Source organism: Carcharodon carcharias, chromosome 17 (genome assembly GCF_017639515.1).
Source record: "Carcharodon carcharias isolate sCarCar2 chromosome 17, sCarCar2.pri, whole genome shotgun sequence".
Classification (NCBI taxonomy): Eukaryota; Metazoa; Chordata; class Chondrichthyes; order Lamniformes; family Lamnidae; genus Carcharodon; species Carcharodon carcharias.
The window spans coordinates 76,343,640-76,366,202 of NC_054483.1; the positions used below are offsets into that span (position 1 = coordinate 76,343,640).

Consider the following 22,563-nt stretch of genomic DNA (forward strand, 5'->3'; position numbering starts at 1 on the left):
AGTTGATTCATTGAATGAATTCCCATGAATAACACTGCTTCGTTACAGAAGGGGAACTGGCATTACCATAGTAATAGGGGCAACCGTCAGTGTGATTGACCCATTAGTTTTTCCAAATATATTATATATACACATACAATTGTATGCAAATTTTTATAATCTATAATGATAATATGTACACAACTGGGATCTTGGGTTTTTTGCATTACAATTCTGCTGCCAGTTCCACCATAGAAGGCAGTGTCAATTTTGCAAAAGGGGAAAGATGAACCATTGAAGGAAAGCCGTATGTACCTGACTCAACTGTCAACCATGCAGAGTGATGTGAAATCCCAATAGAATTACCAGCCAAGCATGTATATTCCCCAGCATCCTCAAAAGTTACATTCCGTAAATAGAGAACCTCAATTTCTTTGTCCGTAGTATTAACACCGGCAGTCTAGAAGAAAAAAGGAAGCAAAACAAAAAAAAATATACAAGCAAGACAACATGAGATATTTGTGGACAGGGACAACAAACCAGTACCACTGCTTAACAGCAGAGGTGCAGTAATTTGATGGAGTTATGTACTCCCTATCCACAACCCTTCATCCAAAGCTTGCTCCCAACTCCAAGCTTGTTTTATGGAATAATCAGATACCCATCACCATCTTTAACTCACCCTTCTAGGCATGCAATTTAACTCATGGAAAAATAGGCCCATAATAATTTGTTTTCTTTATCCTATTTTTCTTAGAATAAAGGAAGCATGAAATGAAAAAGAAGATAAAGGAAGTAAAATGGGGAAAGGAATTGGAAATGTGCTATTGGCTTAATTAAGAGGCACCAAGGTAAACAGAACCACTTAAATATTGACAGGAGGAAGAAAAAAAGTGCATTGAGATGAACAAGACAGAATAGATTTAACAGATGAAAACTTCAGCTGTAAAGTGCAGCATGGGATAGTTTGGCCACATATTGTGGGTATTTTTCCATGTCTAGCGTGCATCAAGTTGCATCATGGAAAGGAGGTTAAGGGACCATTAATAACCCAAAGCCCAAAGATCCCGTAAGTTGCTTGCAATCTTCCAAGCATCTCCCAGCATGAGTCAGACGTTTCCTTAATTCATTTACCATGGGCAGAGCTTTGTAATGTGTGTCCTGTAAAGTGTTACCTTTTGGGGAGAATTGAGCAACAGTGAGCCAAGCAGACTGATTGACGGCTCCAATATAATTGGAGACCTTACATATATATTCTCCACTGTCCGCCTCAGTCACATTGTATAGATTCAGCACTTCTGCATTGGAACTATTTATCCCCGAATGCTAGAACAAACCAATAACAGAAGATGACAATATAACCGCTGTTCTGGTATGAACAGAGCTAACATCCCACCACCAGCATAATCAGTCCTCTAAATGAAATAACCTCATGAAATAAACTTTTCTCTAGCAAAATGTTCGACAATCTTGTGGTATGAAGGACGAAGGCAGAGCAAGTAATATCAACAAAAAAACAACTGAAAGGGCTGTTTTGTACAAAGAGCTCATACTCATTTTCTTCAGCATATTTTAACAATTTAAACAAAGTGTGTTGCAACTGCTCAGGAAATAGGAATGGAAGAAAAGCAATTCAATTTTTTAAAAATGTGCAACATGGTTGAGATAATCAGAATTAAGGTGTAGTGAAAATAAATTGGATATTTGAAAACATTTATACTTAAAAATGTAACTTAAATATGAATATTCCTTGCCCTTATTGATAATGAGCATCATTCTTTCACAATTTTCATTATACACAAATATTCAGAAAGGCTTTCTGAATTCTCGAACCTTTAAGACATGGACGTAAGGGGATCCATCTGGACCATATCTACTGCCATTCTTTTCAACGTGTTTCAGCCATTGTATATGGGGTTGGGCATCACTGAACACTTTACACATAAACTCCACGTCACTCCCCACCAACACAGTTTTGTTAGCTGGTAATCCTGCTTGCAGGATAGGCCTGTGTGGTGACCGCTCTGAAATAAATTTCAAAACAAAAAAAAACTTGATTTGTATTGATGCATACAACATGACCTCAACTAAATGCAACATATTTTGATATTTTCTACTTCTTTACACTCCATTAATACCTGTAAATAGAAACAATTGTGTGTTTGACAAAATGGAGCTTGTTTGAGTTTCTGCTTTGACCCTTCTCTCCTCTTCGACAGGGCCAAGTATGTTTTTGTAGAGAGGTTTTGCACTTTTTAAATCAGATTTAAGTTTTGTTGTTTTCATTGGAATTTAATTTTAGCTGCACAGCATGACTTGCAAGTTGACTAAGAATGATTAATGAGGGCATTTAGTTTCATGGATTTTTAATCACTTGAGAAAATTAATTGCATTAAATATCTATAAAAATTTTATTTACAGCAGCTAACTTCTTTATGGTGTAAATGAACATAAAAGTTATCCATGTTGTTTTAGCCATTGAGAGAAATTCAGTATAAAATTATGCTCTGCCTCACGCAAATATAATTTTAGACAAATAGGTAGTTCTTAAGTCTGTGGCTGGTTAATAAGTCTATTCCTTTTTGTTTTTCCATTACGTATGAAGTAACATCCTGCTTTAATAGCTATGAGGCTTGTAAAAAGTATCTAGTTTAAAAAGCACTGAAACGCCTTTAAACTTTGGAAAAAGACCACAAAGCAGCTACAGACCCCCAAAGAAAACATTGGAGGTACTAACAGAGTACTTTTAAGGATGTATGAAGAACAGGCTTAGAAACATAAATGAGAACCAACACCACCATCTATGTTACTTTTATTAGCTTGCCAGCATTTCTAAATGAGTGTTTTGAATTTGCCAACAGATTCTTTCACAAGCAAACATTTTGATTACATTGCAAAGAAATGGTGCCCCTGGTTAACAATAAGACCTTTGATACAGTCAAACATATTTGGCTAGATGCAGGCATCTACTGGGAATTAATTCATAGGGCAATCTTACCCTGTTATAAGGCCACAGTTAGCTCATTTAAAGTGGGGTACAATCACTAAGATGTTCTTATTTCCACATTCATACATGTTAAGAGGTTCACTTGAACTTCAATCAAGGATTTCTGCTCCTTTACTAAACAACCAAATACTGTAAAAGTAGCTTCCAGTTGCCATCAGGTTAAAAGTGAAAAGTATTCTTTCTGTTATTATTGAATATTAAACAGATGAAAAAATGCTCGTTTAAGTAATATGAAAGACAAAGGGGTTTCATTTCTGAGAATGAGCCTGAAATGGGCATGAAAAACTACATTAACTGAGAATGACAGAGAAGGGAATGACACCTGTGCAGGTGCCGTCTGAAGATTAACTGGGAAGCGAGAAAGTCACCGTTTCCCATCTCTAAAACAAAAAATTAACTCAAGAACAGTTGAAGCTGCGCATTGTGATTAATCAACTATCAGTTACATTACTATATCTAACATCTGATTGCTAGTTATTTCAGACTGATTTCTATTTTCATCCAATAATCAACTGCTGCATTTTATGAAACATAATCGTTCTTAACTGATGAGCACAGAAATCACATCTGAATATGTCAATGTCAGGTTTAACAACCATCACTGATTTGTGCCAGAATAATTTCACTTTGTTAATGCAGCCCTATTTTATTTGAATCATGAGCAAATGTGTACAAATGTTTAAGTTAAAGTTTGAGTATTAAAAGCAGCTCTAATAAAGCTTCTTTGCTCACTAGAAGACTCCCAGGGCAGGATTTTCATTTTTGGGTTGGGACCCCAACATTGGTGTCAAATGGGGGTCCTGACCCCACACCGGTGTTGGGAGCAGTAAACCAACACTGATTTTTGAAGAATTGGCCATTTAGTGGACAGATAGCGCATCTGCCATCCAATTAAGGATGGCGGGGCAGGCTCCTGAGGCTGGAAGATCAATCAGGGATCCTCTAGTAATGACACATCAGCAGCCCCACTGTCTGAGGTGGGAGCTGCCGACGCCTGCAGACAGAGAGGATAAGATAAAAAGAACATTTAATTTAAAGAAGGCCACAGCTGTCTGGCCATGGTCGCTGAGGGGTAACTCCTCTAATAGATTGCCAGCGGCTGCAGTTGTGATCTGACAGAAACAAAGGGTTGACAGGAGTGGTGGGTTTCCCTGGCAGGATGAAATGTGGGCAGTGCTCCCGTCCAGCCCCCAAATGCCCCCACACATCCCCCCCACCAACTCCCTAACCTCTGCCTTGTTTATCTGGCCATGTTTCAGCTGCTGTGTGGGGTCCTCCTGGCAACTGGAAAATTTCACTTTGCGCAGGATGGGATCCGTAATAGGCCCATTACTTACCCTAATTCTACCCCACACCTTACTGAAAACGGCTTGGATGACAGCATGCCAGCTAGCAATATAAAATCACATAACTGACCACCTCAGTTCCTGCCCCCAGTCTCTGTTCAGCGATTGTATTGTCATTTATATCTTTTTTTTGCTCGTGAGCTTTTGCACTTTACAGTGTCACAAAAATAAAGCTTTGGATTTTCATACAGAGTTCAGTTAGCACAATTCAAATAAATTCATTTAATTTTCAAAGATATGCTTTTCATAAAGCATATCTGTTACTCATTTGGAACTTCTACTTGCAGTTCAAACAGGTTAATGTAAAAAAAAAGATAATTCAATTTGCAAAAAATAATGTTTAGTCAATTAAAAGAAATGAACACTTTTACAGCAATTCCTGGTGCAATAACTTAATGCGCCAGAGCTCTGGTGGGGATAGGTCTCCCCGGGAAAGAATTACATTTACGAAACAAAGGCTATAATTGTTTTCCTAAGGATATGAGATATAGAGATAGAGCATTCTTCATTCCACTTTCCACAATTAAACATGCCTGCTGCTGACCGAGGCCATCAGTCCCTGAAAAAAAACCTTAGGGAACAACTAAACTAATTCCATTGTGTTTGTTCAATGATGTGATGAGGTGAAGTTGAGAGTGACTGGTGTAGGGGGAGGGGTAAAGGAATAATGAGGCAGCTGGTTGGCACTGGGGTTACCACTAATTAAGGTCACGGAGCTGCAGCCAAATATTAACAAAAACTCTTGCCAGGTTCATATCACTTATGCTTGCTTTCTATGATCATAATTCAAAACTTGACATATCATCTCCCCACTCAAGATATTGGGAGCCAGAAATCTGTGTTTTGTAATATTAGAACATGCATAATGCAAATTGATAATCCTATGTAGGATAATCCACAACTATCTGGCAGATTCAAGAAGAAAGGTTTTTACAAGTTCTGGAAAATTCAGATAACATTGTTTTGTCATAATGAACTGCACATCACAATCACAAAACAATTCAAAGAATGTACCAAATGTCAACCTAAGAAATTGATTAGTTAACAATCCATGGAAATTGATCACAAAGCTATTGGTCTTTTAGGGCTATTAGAGACAAGTGAGTGACAAGTATAAGACTACACCAAACGTACTCTAACTACAATTTTAAAGGGGGTACTAGAAGAGAAGCCTTGAAGTGTTTCTGTACAAATTTCTGAAGATGGAATGATTGATTAACAAGGCAGGTAACAAAGCATATGGGACCGTGGGTTTTATAAATAGAGAGGCATAGGGCTGGGTTTTCCTGTGGGCTTGGGAAAAACCAACCTGCACAATCCTGCGTGATTTTGCACCTTCTGAAATGCACATTGATCCATTTGTGACTTTGCCCAGGATTTTTGTCTTTTCACAGGTTCAGGTTCGCAATGCATTTTACAAGCCGTGATTGTGTTCATGGGTGCGAGGCAGGCTGGTTAAACCCCTGCCTTGGTTCTCCAAGATAGCAGCCCAGCTTCAAATGTTTAAACAGCCACTACACCTCACCCCCGCCCACCCATTCATGCCACCCTTTGTCCCCTCAGGTCACCCAGGCCATCTCCATTTTCTCTCATCCCCCAACCCCATGCCCCCTCACCCCCAGCTTCCATTGTTTAAAGATCCACTAAACCTCACCCCAACCCACCCACTCATGCCACCCCTCAGGTTGCCCATGCCACCCAATGCCCCCTCACCCCCAGCCACCCCAATGCCCCTCAAATCCCTCATGCCCTCTTAATGCCCCTCATAACCACTCACCCAGCATGCACAATGTACAGTCCTCAGGAGCCAAGCAATAGCAATGGAAATAATTTTAAAATAATTGAAAAAAAAATTAAACCTTCAACAATCTAATAAAACCCCAAATTCAAACATACTATCATTGATATGGGAAGGGAAAAATATCTACCGCAGTGCAAAAAAAACTGTAATCCTTTACAGAATCACAGAATTGTTACAGCACAGAAGGAGGCCATTTGGCCCTTCATGTCTGCGCTGGCAGTCTGAATGAACAATTCGCCGAGTGCCATTCCCCCAACTTCTCCTGCTAACCCTGCACATTCTTCCATTCCAGATAATAATCCAACTCCCCCTTGGATGCCTTGATTGAACCTGCCTCCACCAGCAGTTCATTCAAGATCTTAACTAATCGCTGCTTGAAAAAATTTCTCCTCACATCTCCATTGCTTCTTCTGGCAATTACCTTAAATCTGTGCCCCCTTGTCCATGCTCCTTCCACCAATGGAAAAAGTTTCACCCTATCTACTGTGTCCAGGCCCCTCATGAATTTGTATACCTTTATCAAATCTCCTTTTCAACCTTCTCTTCTTCAAGGAAAATAATCCCCACGTCTCCAATCTTTCTATGTAACTAACGTTCCTCATCCCTGGAAGCATACCCGTGAATCTTTTCTGCACTCTTTCTAATGCCTTATATCTTTCCTGAATTGCGGTGCCCAGAACTGGGCGCAATACTCCAATTGAGGCTGAGCCAGTGTTTTATTCAGGTTTAGCATAAACATCTTGCTTTTGTACTCTATTAATAAAACCTAGGATACTGTATGATTTATCAACTGTTAGGCTTGTAAACAGACAAGAAACCACATCAATGGCATGTTCTGTTATTGCAGTCTTATTATTAGGTTTCAATAAATAGACCACCAGCTGTGCTGAAGCCATTAGTTTTTGAAATGCAGCCAAGCATTCATAATGGCTACAGTTGTCATACCAAAAGCTTCCAGCTACACTGCCCGAAACTGACAGAACAGAATGATGTTGTATTTCCATTTCGAAGCACTCAAGCCCAAAGGCATGGAAACTCCTACGGCACCTGTGAGCAGTCAAGCAACAACTACACCAGCAGCCCAGAATCAATGCTGTTGCCATTGCTTCACAGCTCGCAGTAAACTCTAAAGATACTGGCTAGTGGGGAAGGTAAGTAAAAATAGCCCTGATGCAATCCTTCAAGACTGCCCCAGAGCAGATAGACTTCTCAAGCCCTTACACATAAGTGCAAGTGGACAGTCCCTGACAGCAACCAAGCCAGGCAAAGCAGTAAGAGTTGATAGAATTTACCCAGAATTCCTTCAGATCAAATCATAGAAAATGAAGTGGCTAGCAAAGCTGTTTGCCAACATACAGAGCACAGGCACCATTCTAAACATCTGGAGCCAATCCAAGATCGTGGCCATTGCCAAGCCAGGGAAGCCAATCAACAACCCACACAGCTCCCATCCCATTGCCCTGCTATCAAAAACCATAAGGTCCTGGAACTCCTCCTGCTAAACAGACTGAGTCGCACCCTAGAAGCAACAATGTCACCCGATAGATTTTCGCACAGGCTGCAACTACTCCAAGGAGGTCCTGACATTGACCTCACATATAGGGGCCGGTTTCCAGAAATGCCTGAAGATAGGAACCACCTTCGTTGACTTATCTCGTGCCTATGACATGATGTGTCACACAGGCATGTTACTGAAACTCTCCAAAATATCTGGTGTGTGAAAATCCTACAACTAATCAACTGCATGATCAGCAACTGACAGTCCTGTGTGCACCTTGGAGATCAAATCAGCCGCCTACACAAAACCAATTAACGGATTCCCACAGGGATCAGTCCATGCACTGGCTCTCTTCGACTTATATACCAGTGACTCCATTCCCACAAAGTCACGGCTCTTTACATATACTGATGCTTTGACATTCGATTTCTAGACTAAAGAACGTCAGGACACTGAGAAAACACTCATGAAGATCTATGTTTTCTGGAAGCCTACTTCAGAAAATGGAGACTTCAACCAAACACTGCCAAAACTGTTGTTTCAGCCTTCCACCTGAACAACTCAAGGGCCAGGGAAGAACTTCATGTCCAGCTACTTACCCACAACCAAATGGTAAAGTATCTTGGTATCACTCTTGACCGCACATTGATCTACTAGCAACACCTCCAGAACACCTGAGGCAAGGTCAAGACGAGAGCGAATCTCATACAGAAACTGGCGGGTACCACCTAGGGCAGCAATGCTAATACTTCTTCACTTGCCTGATCTACCCAACAGCAGCGTACTGCTACTCAACCTGGCTCAGGAGCCATGACAAAAAAGGTAGTAGATATTTACCTCCTAAAAGTCATGTAAGTTACTTCTGGGACTTTGAGAGCAACATAGCTCAAGTGGCTTCCTGTGCCAGCACATACTGAACTTTCTGATGTCCGCAGAGAAAACATCCTCTTCAAAGAACAACATTGGCTGACAGCTAATGAAGCACACCCGTTGACACAGGACCTCAAAAAAAAACTCCACACACTCATCTAAAATCCTGTAGTCCCTACCTGAACATATACCACACCCTATAAACTAACAACAGCCACACCTCTCGATGGCACAACTTCTGGTCGACTGCAAACATGACCAAACGCAACCTGGTAACTGACCTGGATCGGTGGGGTCCCAGGCTTCAACCTTGCATGGAAAATCTAAACAACCCTCGAACAGTGTTGGACAGGCTAAGAAAGATGTGGCCACTGCTCCACAAGTGGAGTGTGAGCAACAGCTCAAATCGTGACTGTGATCATCCAAGTCAGACCATCAGCCGCATACTGAACATCTGCCCTAAGAGATCCATTCCCGGTATCATCACAACCATTCACACTGTCAGCTAAGCTGTTGATTGGATTGTTAACCTCAATATCAAACTATAACTGCTTCCCCAGCCATATGAATTTTAAAAAAGGTACAGATTTAATAGTAGCACTCAAAAGGGAATTATGTAAATGTCTGAAGCTGAAAAAAAATGTTAGAAAATGAGGAACGAGCAGGAGAGTGGGATTAACTCGAGTGCTCTTCAAAAGATTCAATAGGCTGAATGGTCTCCTTCTGTGCAGTACTATTATATGACTTTACTACATTTTAGAAGTATTAAAAAGGTAAAATATCTTCATGGCATTAAATTCATTTTAACCTGTGAAAAATATTTACTGTATCAAATATCCAATCTATATAGGTTTAATCATATGTAGATTTATTGATTGCAACATTTTATTAACTTATTTTAAAAACCTTTAAAAAGTTGAATTAACCTTTGTATGCTGAATCAATTGTGCGTCTGCTCATCTCTTAAATCGGAATTAAAAATCTGTGACAATATACTGTAATAATGATCAAGAATTACATGGATTACTGCAGTTAGCTTTTTACTGTTAATGAAGAAACACTGAAGTAAAATTCATTTTGGATGGTTGTGCAAAACAAGTAGCATCAAACTGCCAGCCCAAATTGCTTTTCACCCAATTTTCTATTCTATTGGATAAAGGAACAGCCAATTCATTATCACCCATTTAGTATTACCACAAATGGCAAATTTATTCCCCACTGACTTCTAATCTTTTTTTCAATGGGGTTGTGGGAAATGATTGATCACTTTAACCCAAAAACTGAGATCTAAACATATGATATAACAGGCAGTAAAGATCAGGGGTCACATGCTGTCATTAGTTAGTTTTTGTCAATTTTCAGCTGGCTTCACCTACCTCTGCAATCTCCTCCAGCTGCACAACCCTCAGGTATTGGTGTTCCTCTAAGTTGGCCTCTTGAACCCCCAATTTTAAATTGTTCCACCATTGGTGACTGTGCCTTCAGCTGCCGAGGCCCCAAGTTCTAGAATTCCCTCCCTAACCCTCTTCGCTTCTTTTAAGATGCTGCTTGAAACCTCTCTCTCTCTCTTACCAAGCTTTTCGTCTTCTGCCTAATATTTCCTAATGTAGCTCAGTATCAAATTTTGCTTTTCCTGTGAAGCACCTTGGGACATTTTATTATGTTACAATTGCTAAAGGTGCTATATAAAAATACAGGTTTTTGTTCTTGCAATGCACAATACTAGTCCGGTATAATCATTCTGAAATGAAGAAAGTACACCTCTTAATCACAATCTTTGAGCAAGTGGCAAGCAAGGAGGTTAATGCCCTAATCTCCACTGCAGAGGCAGTAGGTATAAAGAGGATTTCAATTCAAAAAAATTGATGGATATTCAGAGATTCAGGTCAGCTAGAAGATCATTTTGAGACACTATTAAGGTCAAGATAACCTGACTAATATTACATTCAGACATCATTAGAGAGTCTGGAACGTCTGTGGTCACACTAACCTGCCCATGACTAATATTCATGGTAATTTAAGTCATAAATAAAAATACAATTCTGCATCTTAACCACTACTCTCAAGTGGTTTCAGCCAGTACAACTGTAACTGGTTAAGCAACATACAATGAATTAAATTACATTTGCAATGTAACATTCTAACTTATGACATCTTAATTTCTCTGGATTATAATTGTTTTTGTTAATAAATTTAATCAAACAATAACCACAACTCAAGTCAGTGCAGTTCACCTTTCCAGTATCTGAAACTAGGCTAAATGACTGACAGAAACTGAGTCATTACTATGTCCGTGCTTGTTTCATTTATTGCTGAAAAAACACAGCCTCAGAATTAGGAGAGTGAAACTGTCCTTTTTTTGGAAAAATATAAACATACAAAAAATCTTCATCTCTTTTCACTTTGTGCTAAAATCACAGCAGCAATTTTGCTACAAACAAATTCAGTGTTAGCAGAAAGACAATTTAAATTGGTCTTTTAAAATGGAGCGATATAAATCCATACAATATACACTCTACAGATCAGCTACATTTATGTGTGAGTGTACTTTTCTTTTCATGGAAAAGCGCACTGCACAGCAAAAACATTTCAGAGAATTAAGTCAAATTGAATAAAAATAATCAATGTGACTTCAGGGTGAATTCACAAGGTTAACATGCAAAGTTTACTGCCACAATGTAAAACCTAAGGCTTCAAAACAACATAAGGAAAGACGATAGGGTTGCATATGCAGTATATATTGTAAAGCACTGAGGCTAGAATTAACCTGAATTATCAGTAAAATGTGTCAACCCTCCTGCCTGCATCTTCAAATTACTATCCGGATATTAGAGCAAGCCCTTGTCAGATAATATTTTTTTAAAAAAGAGCTCTCTGCAAGATAATCTGCTTGATTATTGCTTATGGCTATGCAATCATAGCTAATGCCAGGTGTAAATCACATACCTTCGATTGTCAGTAGATTTAATAAAGACTCTTTATTCACCTCCCAAAAAACTGCCTGAGAGCCAGTTGTGGTGAAGATTCCTTTGTGCTTTGGTCCTAGTCTCTTCTTGTTTTAGGCCTCATGCTCTGAGGTAAATACGTCAAACTCAGGCTCATTACTGTCAGGATTTAGTCAACAACTATATATTGGCTTGTCAAAATTGCATGTTGGGGCCACTCAGCAATGAACCATTTAGAAATTCCCAGACACTAGCAATGTACAGGTATAAATGCAGGTACGTATATTTACCCAAGAAAGTGCCTTTTCACCCCAATTTCCAAGTTTTAATCATTCTCATGACAAAGTTATGGTAATGTTAAAAAAAGTCCCATCAGTTCTAAGCTCAAATGGGACTGAAACATGCTTAATGAAAAGGGTGAACCAGCTATCTAGAAGAGCAAACACAGTTTAAAAGCAAAACTTTGCCTTAAGGGATTAACTATATAGCAGGGTGAAGTAAAACAGAGCTGACCTGAAAGTGGTTTTACACAAAAGCCTACGCAACATGTACTACCTTGACAACTCACGTACATCAGCCTTTAATTAAAAAAGGCCTTTGCAAATATAAACTCTGCTTCATGCTATTGCAGATGCATGTTGTTTTTTGAACTCACCCAATAAATGTGACAATTTAACATTTGTTTCACTTTTTTTTAAAAATAAGAAGGACAAATCAGATCTTTTAATGCTTGGATTAAAGCTTTGCTGGTTTCAGCATTAAATTACAAATAGCATTACAAATTACAAATTTGAAACATAATGACACTGGTTTGATACTACTTCACAAAGCAAAGTTTGTGGCCTGATCACATTGAATGGTGACTAAAAACGACAAATTATTTTCGCTTTTAACCAAATTTTTCAATCTGCCACTCCAATTATTGCTCATGACTAAATTTCCTGTTCATGAAGAGCTAAATTATCCACTTCCCCCAGAGATAAGGCTGACTGAAAACCTGTAAGTGAGATAGTTGACAACACTCCTTCAACTTCCCACTCTAATTGCCTCCAAATTGCTCATCTTTTTATGGAGAATAAGGACAGAAATACAATCTCAGTTGTTTTCGTGGTACTTTAATGCCAGGGGCCTACTGAGAGCATTATCACAATCTCAGGTATTGGGTATTTAAATTTTAACTGTGCAATAATTTTTTTTACTGGAATTTCAATAAGTAAACAGAATAATTTATTTCTACTGCTCATATATCAGGGCTATTTCTTGGTTGACAATTGCAATTATACAATGTCAAAATAGAATTCTTGGGCTGGGATTTTCCAGCCACGTTATTGGGCAGGATCTGTCGTGGGAGATTCGGCAGCGCAGCCAAAAATCCACTGACTTTCGGCAGGACCGGATGATCCCGGTAGCGGGTGGGGCCGGAAAGTCCTGCCCCTAGATTTCTGCACTAGCCTGTTCATTCTGCCAAATGATATTTTACATTGTGCATCATAAGTATCCAATAAATGGAGGCTAAAGACGCAGAAAGGAGTTAGGCTCGTCACTTTCAATATCTGGAAAATGTACCCACGTAATTATGAAAGCAAGAGGAGTACTGTGCTACATAGTCGAAAATTAGAGCACAAGCCTCCAGAAGTGACGCTGCTGTTTCACAAAGTACTGAATGGCTCACAGGTGCAGTACTCAAACCTGGTCCTCAATCCAGGAAACATATACAAACATCACAGGGGCAGGAGAAAAGAATAGCAACCATATATCTTAAATGTAGAAGGGCAGAGCTCTGAGGAAATAGACAAAATATGGATAACAGAGCATCTCAAGGCAATGTGAAATATCAAACAGTATAGGTTACATTAAATCTGAATGTTACATTAAATTAAGGCAGGGAAAGTATGACCGAAGACTTTAAATGAAATTAGATGTTAGGAAACGCGTTTACTTAAAGTGTAATAAAAGTTTGGAATAATCTTCAAAACCATGGTGTTGAAAATGTGAGTGAACATGTTAATGAAAAAGCTAGGTGCTACAGGGGTGGGTTTTGACAGCTAATTACCCTATTAACATGTTTGACCTTTCGTTTATTTAGATCTCCCTCCATTTTAAAACGTGTTACGGTCCAAAGGCTCAACAACTTTCATGGTAGAGAAATGGATGAGCTATTTAAACCCCAGCCTCCAATTATCTATAAAATTATCTGGGGCAGAATTTTTCAGGTGTTGGGGTTTCCAACCCAGCGGAGATCACGGCAGCTACACGGCCACTTAATGCTCCTGGGCTTCCGCCCCCCCCCCCCACTCAGATGGAAGTCTTGCCTTAGAGAGTTTGCCAGCCAAAATGATGTGCTGGGCTTCCCTGCCACCCTGACCCCTCCCCACCCTCCACCCACTTCCTAGAACTCTCTCCACACCAACCTCAAAATCGTGGTTGGGGAGAGGAGGTGGTGGTGTAGGAAGGGGGGAAACAGCCCTTAAATGTACTTCAGGGCATAAACTGGGGTGATGAAGAATAGCCCATCCTAGGACTTGCTTGCTGCACTCCGCCCCCTGTAAAATTGCAGACAGGCTGGGGCAGGAACACTCACAGAATTTTCCTAGCCCCCCCCCCCCCCCACCTGCAAATCTGCCAGTGGGGGACTGTAAAATTATGCCCCTGGTGTAACTGGGCAGATTATACCAGTACACACAAGGTTCCCAGATGCAGAAACTGATCAAGAGGATGTTCTGGAAATTCCTAAATGGTGCACTAGTATTTGAAATCCATTCAGGCATGGCTGCTTGTGAAAGAAATATAAACGATTAGCTCAGCACTCCCATCAACACAACCTGAAATGTCATTGAAGACTAATTAGTTCTACAGCTTTACATTGCATCATTTCTAATTAAAAAGTTATGAAACACACATCAACACTCAAGAACATATTAATAATATAACTAGGAACACGTTATCTCTTCATTTGATTGGCTGAGCCTTTGACATTTGCTTTGAAAGCTACTTTTAATGATCAACGCTTTTGGTATAAAGGGATTTAAACAACTTCTTACATTGTGCCTTGAATTTTTTTCGTATAAAACAATTGACCATCAAACTAAAATCTCCACCAAAATGAACTAGTGAATTAAAACTTTTACACTGATGATTAAAAAGTTGAATTTTGAACTTGTAGCGAGCAGTTCGAAAGTGATTTATGTATGAAGAATCATTGTTCACAGGGTATTACGTCACTGAATCAAGGTTTGGTCAGTGCTTGATTTGCTGCCAAAGACAACTTCAAATTTGGAATTTTAATAATTATGCCAACAGCAAAGATTAATCAAAAATGACACAGCAGCCAAAACAGCTTCAGGGGTGGGAGTGAATTGAGATCAAACATCTTTGACCAGATATTAGAACCATGAGAATTGCAATAAATTTCTCTACTATTCTCTACTTTTAATGTTCTATGGGTTTGCTCTCCAACTTGGCAGCCAGTTCTCAGTCTGTTTCCAATTGTGTACTTCTCTCTGGCTATTACCAACAATACTTGGTAATTCTGCTGGCTAAACTGAACCAAATCTAAAGTGCCCCTCATCCCAGCACCTCTCCCTGCCCCCTTGAAACACCTTTCTCATGTTAACATGACTCCCCCACCAGATTGACATTCCATTAGATGCCTGGAAAGATCTACCAGAATTCACCCAAGCAAAAAATCTGCTGGGAGTGATGGTGAGCTTGTAACTTGGTTGGGAATTGAAATCACCTCCCTCTTAAGCTACTGGATAGACTTGTTCATCAATTTTGACAATTTGCAACTAAGCTTGAATCAATAGCATAACTCTACCAAATCAGTCACACAAGAGCCTTCATTGTATGAGAAAGTTGGCTGAACCTTTGAGTTAGTCAATTCTGGTTAATTATTCCACCTATCTGAGCTGTCGTATAAATGCGGGGTTCTTAGTTAAACATTTACATTATACATTTGATAATATATCACATTAAGCTCCTAGATCTATTTAAAGTGAATTTAACACAAGTGTGCTGAGCCCCAATTAGGACAGTTCCAAGAATTCAAGAATTGAGTGCAAGCAAAACAAGAAAACAAAATAAATAAAGGTTCACTTGAATGCCAATAATGCTTCTGCGCATAGTTCATACTGCATGACAGCTGAATGATAGGTGTGCACTAGTTCAGAATTCCAGAAGCTATTTTACAGTAATATTCAACTGGCAAATGCTCAATGGTCAATCAGGCAGAAACAAAACTGGACAGTTTCAAATTAATATCTCTAGACCACTACATTAGCAATTCCACAGCCTGCTGTGTTAATTCTGAAAACTTCCACAAACCGTTTTTGTAAATCATTGTGATTCATACTTAATGGAATAAGTTTAAGCACTTACAATCTTCTGAACATTATTCCTGGGTTGAAGAAAGATGCTGTACGTAATGTTTAACTAAGTCACTTTTGTTATTTTAAAAGAACAGATATAAGGCATAAAAGGAGTTAGAAGATGAATAAGATAATGCAAGATAAAATAGCGGAGACTGTTATATTAGAAAAGGCCAGCTAATCAAAAATACCTTTTGGAAAAAAACAACAAATTTGGAATAACTGTCCATAAGTAAAGCTTCATTTACCTTTGCAATCCAGTTGCAACTCCTCTCCGTGCAAATTTTTTTTTAAAGAAAGCCCACAACATCTCAGTAACATATCAGTGTATATCACAGATGTGTGTTTATATATACATGTATATAAAAGAAAAAAATCAAATTTAATTTCTTTGCAATTGAAATTCCAAGCATGATAAAGAATTTGATTGTGTAGGTTTCATGTTGCTGTTCTCATGGAAGAAACTAGCCAAAGACAAGCTGTATCAAACACTGCCATTGAAAGTGACTTATTTCAGCTCAGAACTATTCTATTTATGGTTTCTCTACCATGGATGAGTGCACATTGTGAAGTCATTATTTGGCAGAGCGACAACTGTTTACATATCTTACAAAGGTATCTCATAACAGCAATTGTTGGACCCATAAATTATGCTTCAGGGAGAAAGAAAAAGGTTATTGTTTGGATACTTTGTGCAAAGCCACGATAAATCTCTGCTTGTGATAATCATTTTTTTTTAAACTGTGTAATTTTCCAGCAATAGGTAACTGCCTATGCATTTCACCACCTTTTATGTTGAATGATGCATTCCTTTCTCCTTTCTAAATGGACTATATACATGATAAAACACAGCAACTAATCGAATGACTAAAAGTGTTTAGTTCTGGTGATTTCTTCTTGTTTTAGAGAAAAAGAGCTGTAATGTGGATCCAGTGGCATTTATTGGTCAGGCAGATCGTTAGGGTTTCATGTAAAGAAAACTTGCACATAAAATAAATTCTCAAATTTTCTACCAACGACAACAAAGGAAAAAAAAATCAGGCATTGTGCAAACTGTATATGTTACAATCAAAATGTTTTATATTTTACTAAGCTCTTGTGTAATCATAAGCAGTAGTGCGCAAGAGCATTCTGCTAACACATTCTAACTTTGAACCCTGTGTCAAATTATTTGTTCATATACTATATTAACAAAACATCAAAGCCGCCACAGATATATTCAACATAATCATTTTCATGTTTGGTGCTTAAATGCGAACTTACCCACAACATCTAAGTGATATGTATGATTTATGGAACCATAGAGATTTTCTATCACACATGTATAGTTCCCTTTATCGGATGGAACAGCACTTTCCATAATAAGGCTCCAGTGCTGAGGTCGAATCTGCCAGAAACAGAATGAGTTTTATTTCAGAGAGCCATTACACAGAATTTTAACCCAACAAAATGTCTGCGTTTTATTCAGGTTTCACCTGCAATTAAATTTACATTATCTGAGGTGTATTTTTGCCTCAACTTATACCTCAGCTTGCCGTCAAGGAATATGTTGCTGGAAGTATCAGATGCATAGATGTCACTTTTCTATGTATTTTTCTAAGGACAAGTATTTTCGGCCCAATGGGCTCTGACAGAAGATGTGCAATAGACCAGAGTACCAATCGTGTGGTGATGCTACTGTGCTTCAGTTGTTTGTTAGTCCTTATTATAGGATTTTGTTGCATATAACCTCAATAATAGTTTAACAATTCTGGTTGGTTGGAAATTATCACACTCATCTCACTCCCCTCCTTTTACTTTAAATTAATTGAAGCACATACTTAGCCTAGGAGAGAATCAGGAGAATTTTAATTTCATCTTAAGAGTGGGCACAGGAACAGTATCAACTCTGCACCTCTCCTCTCAAAACTGGGAATATACCTTATGTGTGTGACTCAAATACAAATGTATACAATTAAAATTGTCACCATGGTAAGCAAAGTTTCACAATGCTCAATATAGAGTGTGCTAATTTGAAGAGGGGATCAGGGAGGTGGGGGTGATGGTGATGTTAGGCATGCTAATTATTATGGCATACTTCAAACAGTTTCAAGTGCACAGATTCAGGAGCTGGAATTGAGATGATTGAGAGCAGAATGAATACCTTATAGCAGCAAAGCATGTCATGTGTGTGTGTAGAAAGCACAGTGACAGAGTAGTGTACCGATGCATGGGTAGAATGTTTCATTATAGGGCAGAGCTTCATGCTTAAAGGTAGCATAACCCATGCTAAAGCAGCACATTATGTATGTTCATACATTTAAAATGATGAAAATGTGACAAAATAATAAGGTCTCTATGCTTTATTTCACAAAGTTTTCAAATGAATGTAGTTAAAACAGAAGCCAACTTTTCTGACCAATTTTCAAAATGAAAGATGGGGGTTAAATTGTCAATGTGACCAGCACATACTGACTGATCTGGAAATTAGTAAGGAAATGGGGGCTTTGTTCCAGATACAAATTGTATTTCACACAATCAAGATATTAATCGGCACTTAAAACCCAGATTACACATCCTGTTCAGCATATATTAAATGAATCTCACAACTGAGCCAGGGAGGAACGTCAGCCCCCTAAAAAACATATCCAAGTAAGATAGCAATGGGTAGAAATTAAGTAAGAACAGGGTGGACACAATTATTTTAACTGCATGCCTACCCGTTTCCACTGGGCAGGGTGGGTTAAAATGCCTCTTCACAATTAAAGAGCAGAGTGTTTAGGAAAAGCCCAAACTGCAAAGCATTCCATAGTGAAATCTGTCCAATAAGCCACTCTTAGAGCAAATTCAGACAAGGGCCTGAATTTTCAGCCTGAGGTGGTAGTGGGTGTGTCAGCAATTTCTCGCTACCAGCTGGTGTACCAGTCTGCTGGCAGGTTCCCACCCCAGTCTATATTCAGAGGTGTGGCTTCTGGGCTAGCAGCAACTAGCCAATTAGACCAACCAAAGTGCCAAATGACCACACTCTGGATCTGAGTTGGCAGCAGCCAGCAGATAGAACTGTGGCGGCCTCTTGGCAGTGGGAGGCATGGGGGTGTGGTGGGGAAGAGGGGGAAATAGGTGCGCATCCTGCAGAGCAGCCCAGCGAAAGGCTACAGTCATGGCCGGAAAGCACCCTGTAGAGGGGCAATGATGGCCTGTCAGCTGTGGCCACAGTATAATTTGTACAATTCGCAAGACTTCAGAGGCGTTTCCACCTTGAGGTGCCCTCATGGTCTCCCATCTACAGTGGTAGCACCCACCTCACCTGTTGGGATTGCCAGAGCATTGTGCACTCCCATTAATCTTCCTGGTTGTGGAGTCCGCTGCCTTTAATTGGACAGGGCTCCTGGAGGTGGCCACTTATTTGGTCACCTCTCCGAAAATATCCCCCAAGTTCCTGACATGACCGCTTCTGGGGTCCCAACATGGCCACTTCCAAGTTCCCAAACTAGAATTTAGCCTGGCGTCAGGATTGGTACGCTGGAATTAAAATTCAGCCCGAGGTGAGCATCATGAGGAAGTGCATGGGAGGTGGGAGGGGGAGCAGGGAGGGAAAATGGGGCATAAATAAACTAAACAGTTAATATGATACAGCACGTTAAGTATGCAGTTTTGCTAATTTCAGATATTATGTCAGCCTCAGTAGAAGAAATTAAAATCAAACAATTGTTCTGAATCCTATATCAGATTAAGTATAAGACCACATGGCAACAAAAACAACTTTTTCTCTCTGCCATTTCATTTTTTGTTGATAAATTTTATGGTAAACGCATCAGTAGGAGGAGAGATGCTGAACTTGTGTTTTCCACACAATGTCTCATTCATAGTGTGAGGTCCACTCTGTCAGCTTCTCATTATGTGAAAACAATTTTCAAAGTGTTGAAAGATAGGGACCAAACTGCCACAACTACACTGCGATGTCCCCAGAAATGAAAGGTTCCTTTTCATCTTGAACGATTTGCTACGTGAGAGTTTTAGATACCAAATTCCAATTTAGATTCAAATCCATAGGGACTTCAAGAACCAAACGCCCTTCACACACAGTTTGAACGAGAAATACTTCACACCACTGTTCCCTCTAACAAAACAGACCAACTTTAACTTGTACAGGCCAGACTAAACATCTTCTGTGATTGTCTCATGTATAGTAGTTTGACACCTAGTGCCCTACTTTTTTGATTTATGACTGACTTGACACTTGCTGTTGAGTGACTGGCTCCATCTTGCACACAGAACACTCGGCAGTTGCTGTGCTCTGTATCCCACAGTTTTAAATTTAAATGTATTGAAATGCAAATAACCTTCGTCTGTTTTTGTAAATAAAGTTTCTTATTTTGTATTGTTTACATTGGTAACACGTGAAAATCTCAAGTGCAGTACTGTTTCCAGGAATCCGTCTTAATCCAAACAGTTCTGGCACACATACAAATATGGTATAGATCATGAATCTTAATGCTAACATGTCCACACCATTCAAACAGTATAATCTGGATACTTCACTAAGAGGTGTTGGTGCGATCATTACTACAGTAAAACCCACTTTATATAACTCAATTAAACAGCGACTCTTCATTTTGTACACTGCACCACAACTAACAGAAATACTATATAGAGCTTATGACTCTAACAATTGAGGATTGCTATACTTAGAATTTTCAACTTTGGCAGGGCCAAAATCAAGACTGCAGCAGATTGGCTGCCCCTTACTTTCCTTTCCTTTCCATCCAAGCCAATGTGAAATCGGGCAAAGTACATAGAGGGAGCTGATCCACTACTGCCAGCTTTCTGCCCCCACTGAATATGGCCTCAGCTATTATGCAGAGAAAGCATTATTTAGAGGCTCAGTAAGCTCAGCTCCATATTGCAGGGCAGGTCCTGCAATGATCAGGTCTGTGATTGTATTTCAGCCCAGTGTGGCTATGGGAGCCTTGCATTTGGTTTCAGTATCTTGATACTGGAAAGGGTCAAAAACAAAAATGAAACTCATTTGGGATGATGTTCAACTTCTCCCCGAAATGGGCACAAAGTCAGAAAAGCAGCTTATAACTGTCCTCTCTTGTCAGCTTCATTTAAATGCCATTGATGGGCTGACACAGGCCTTATTTTATGGTAACAGTTGGAACACTCTGGTTTTCATTTGCTGCAGCCAATTTGTCAGGTAAGAACTGAGAGACTAGCTATAACAAAGATTTTCAATTACTCCAATGTGCTTCCATCCTCATCCGAAAGACGCTTCAGCTCATCCAACAAAATACAGCTGCCAATATCTCATCACGCCCTGTCACGCTCGTCCCGTCACTCTTGTCCTACATTTGCTTCTGCTACTACACCCGAACTCTTACCCCCAATATTAACATTTTCATCCTTTTCTTCTAATCCCTCTGTGGCCTATCCCCACCTACTTCTACAGGGCACTCTCGCACTTTCTTTTGTTTCATCGCATCACTGGCAGCCATGCCTTCAGCCGCCTAGGTCCCACACACTCTGAAACATCCCCTCCAGAACTCCCTGTCTCTTCCCCTTCCTATTCTCCTTTAAAAGTCCTCCTTGAACTCCAGCATTTTGACCAAACTTTTGGTCACCCCTCCTAATTCCTTCTTCTTAGACTAAGCACCCATTTCCATTACACCCAGTAAAGCAACTTTGGATATTTTATCGACATTAAAGGACACTTTATACCTGCAAGTTGCTACTCTACATGGGCCAAAAAACCAGCACAATTGTCTATTTTAATTAAATGGCAAAGAGCTATAAGTGCAAGTGCAAATCAGCACTGTCCCACTGCTTCTGCCAAGTCCAACAATCATTGCACTGAATCCAGCCAAGTCACATACACCACAAACCTCTACCAACATACTATATTCCCAGATGGTTTGTGACAATATGTATTGCGTTGCTGGAGTAATTTTCAAGATTTTGTTTTGCCCACTGAACTGCATTAGAAGCTAGGTTACAGAGATCCTTCAGGGAAATGGAAGACTGGTTACTCATTTTTTAATTTGCTGTATATTTACACAGGTTGTGTTATTATGAACTGGAGAAATAAGCCCTTACCTTATATGAACCCATTCGATACTCTGGTTTGAACTCACGACCATTTTTTAACCATCGCATAGTTGGCTTTGGGTTGCCTGCTGCTGGACAGCGGAACTTTACAGTGTTGGCTGCTGGCACTGCATGCAACTGCTTTTCCATCTTATTAGGTTGTGTCCAGTATGGGGGACCTGTTTCAAACAAGTACCAATGTATATTAAATACAACATAAAACCACAGCTTTTTGTAGCTAATGGCACACCATTCAAGCCTGGCAGATGGCTCGTCAGCTGGGATGAAAGGAGAAATAGTAAAGGAGGTACAAAACAAATGATATTGGCAGAGGTTACAAGCTACAGGTATGAATCAGGAAGCTAGATTCAGGAATCAGGCTTCATTTAATTTTTATTAGCAACCAGCAGGGACCAAAATCAGAGTTCCACTAAAGCTCAACTGTCCACTGCATAGGCCTGGGCAACAGGTAGAACTTGGAGGGAGTGCGGGCAGAAGTTGTGTGTAAGGCCAGCAGCAGCATGAATAATCTTATCTCTGCAAAAGTCTTGATCACAAAAAAAGGATCACAAGTTAGGCCACTTAATGCCTAGAAACACAGACTAGGGCATACTTTGCATGTTTCGGAATTTATACATTGGGCATCAATCAAATTGCCTGTTTTGGGCAGGAGTACTGACATAC

General features: G+C 39.6%; 1 protein-coding gene across 16 annotated transcripts in view; it reads right to left on the reverse strand.

The window, feature by feature from the left end:
* LOC121289571 (fibroblast growth factor receptor 2-like) overlaps window positions 1–22,563 on the reverse strand; it is a 177,776-nt gene that overhangs the window by 37,403 nt on the left and 117,810 nt on the right. For 11 of the 16 annotated variants that reach the window (XM_041209105.1, XM_041209104.1, XM_041209103.1 and 8 more), the window contains 5 exons: window positions 21,889–22,058; window positions 17,077–17,200; window positions 1,813–2,003; window positions 1,114–1,305; window positions 295–439 (listed from right to left, as the gene is read on the reverse strand). In XM_041209105.1, the coding sequence (XP_041065039.1) occupies window positions 295–439; window positions 1,114–1,305; window positions 1,813–2,003; window positions 17,077–17,200; window positions 21,889–22,058 (822 nt within the window). The remainder of the gene's footprint in view (window positions 1–294; window positions 440–1,113; window positions 1,306–1,812; window positions 2,004–17,076; window positions 17,201–21,888; window positions 22,059–22,563) is intronic. The other 5 variants (XM_041209110.1, XM_041209109.1, XM_041209108.1 and 2 more) reach the window with 3 other exon arrangements.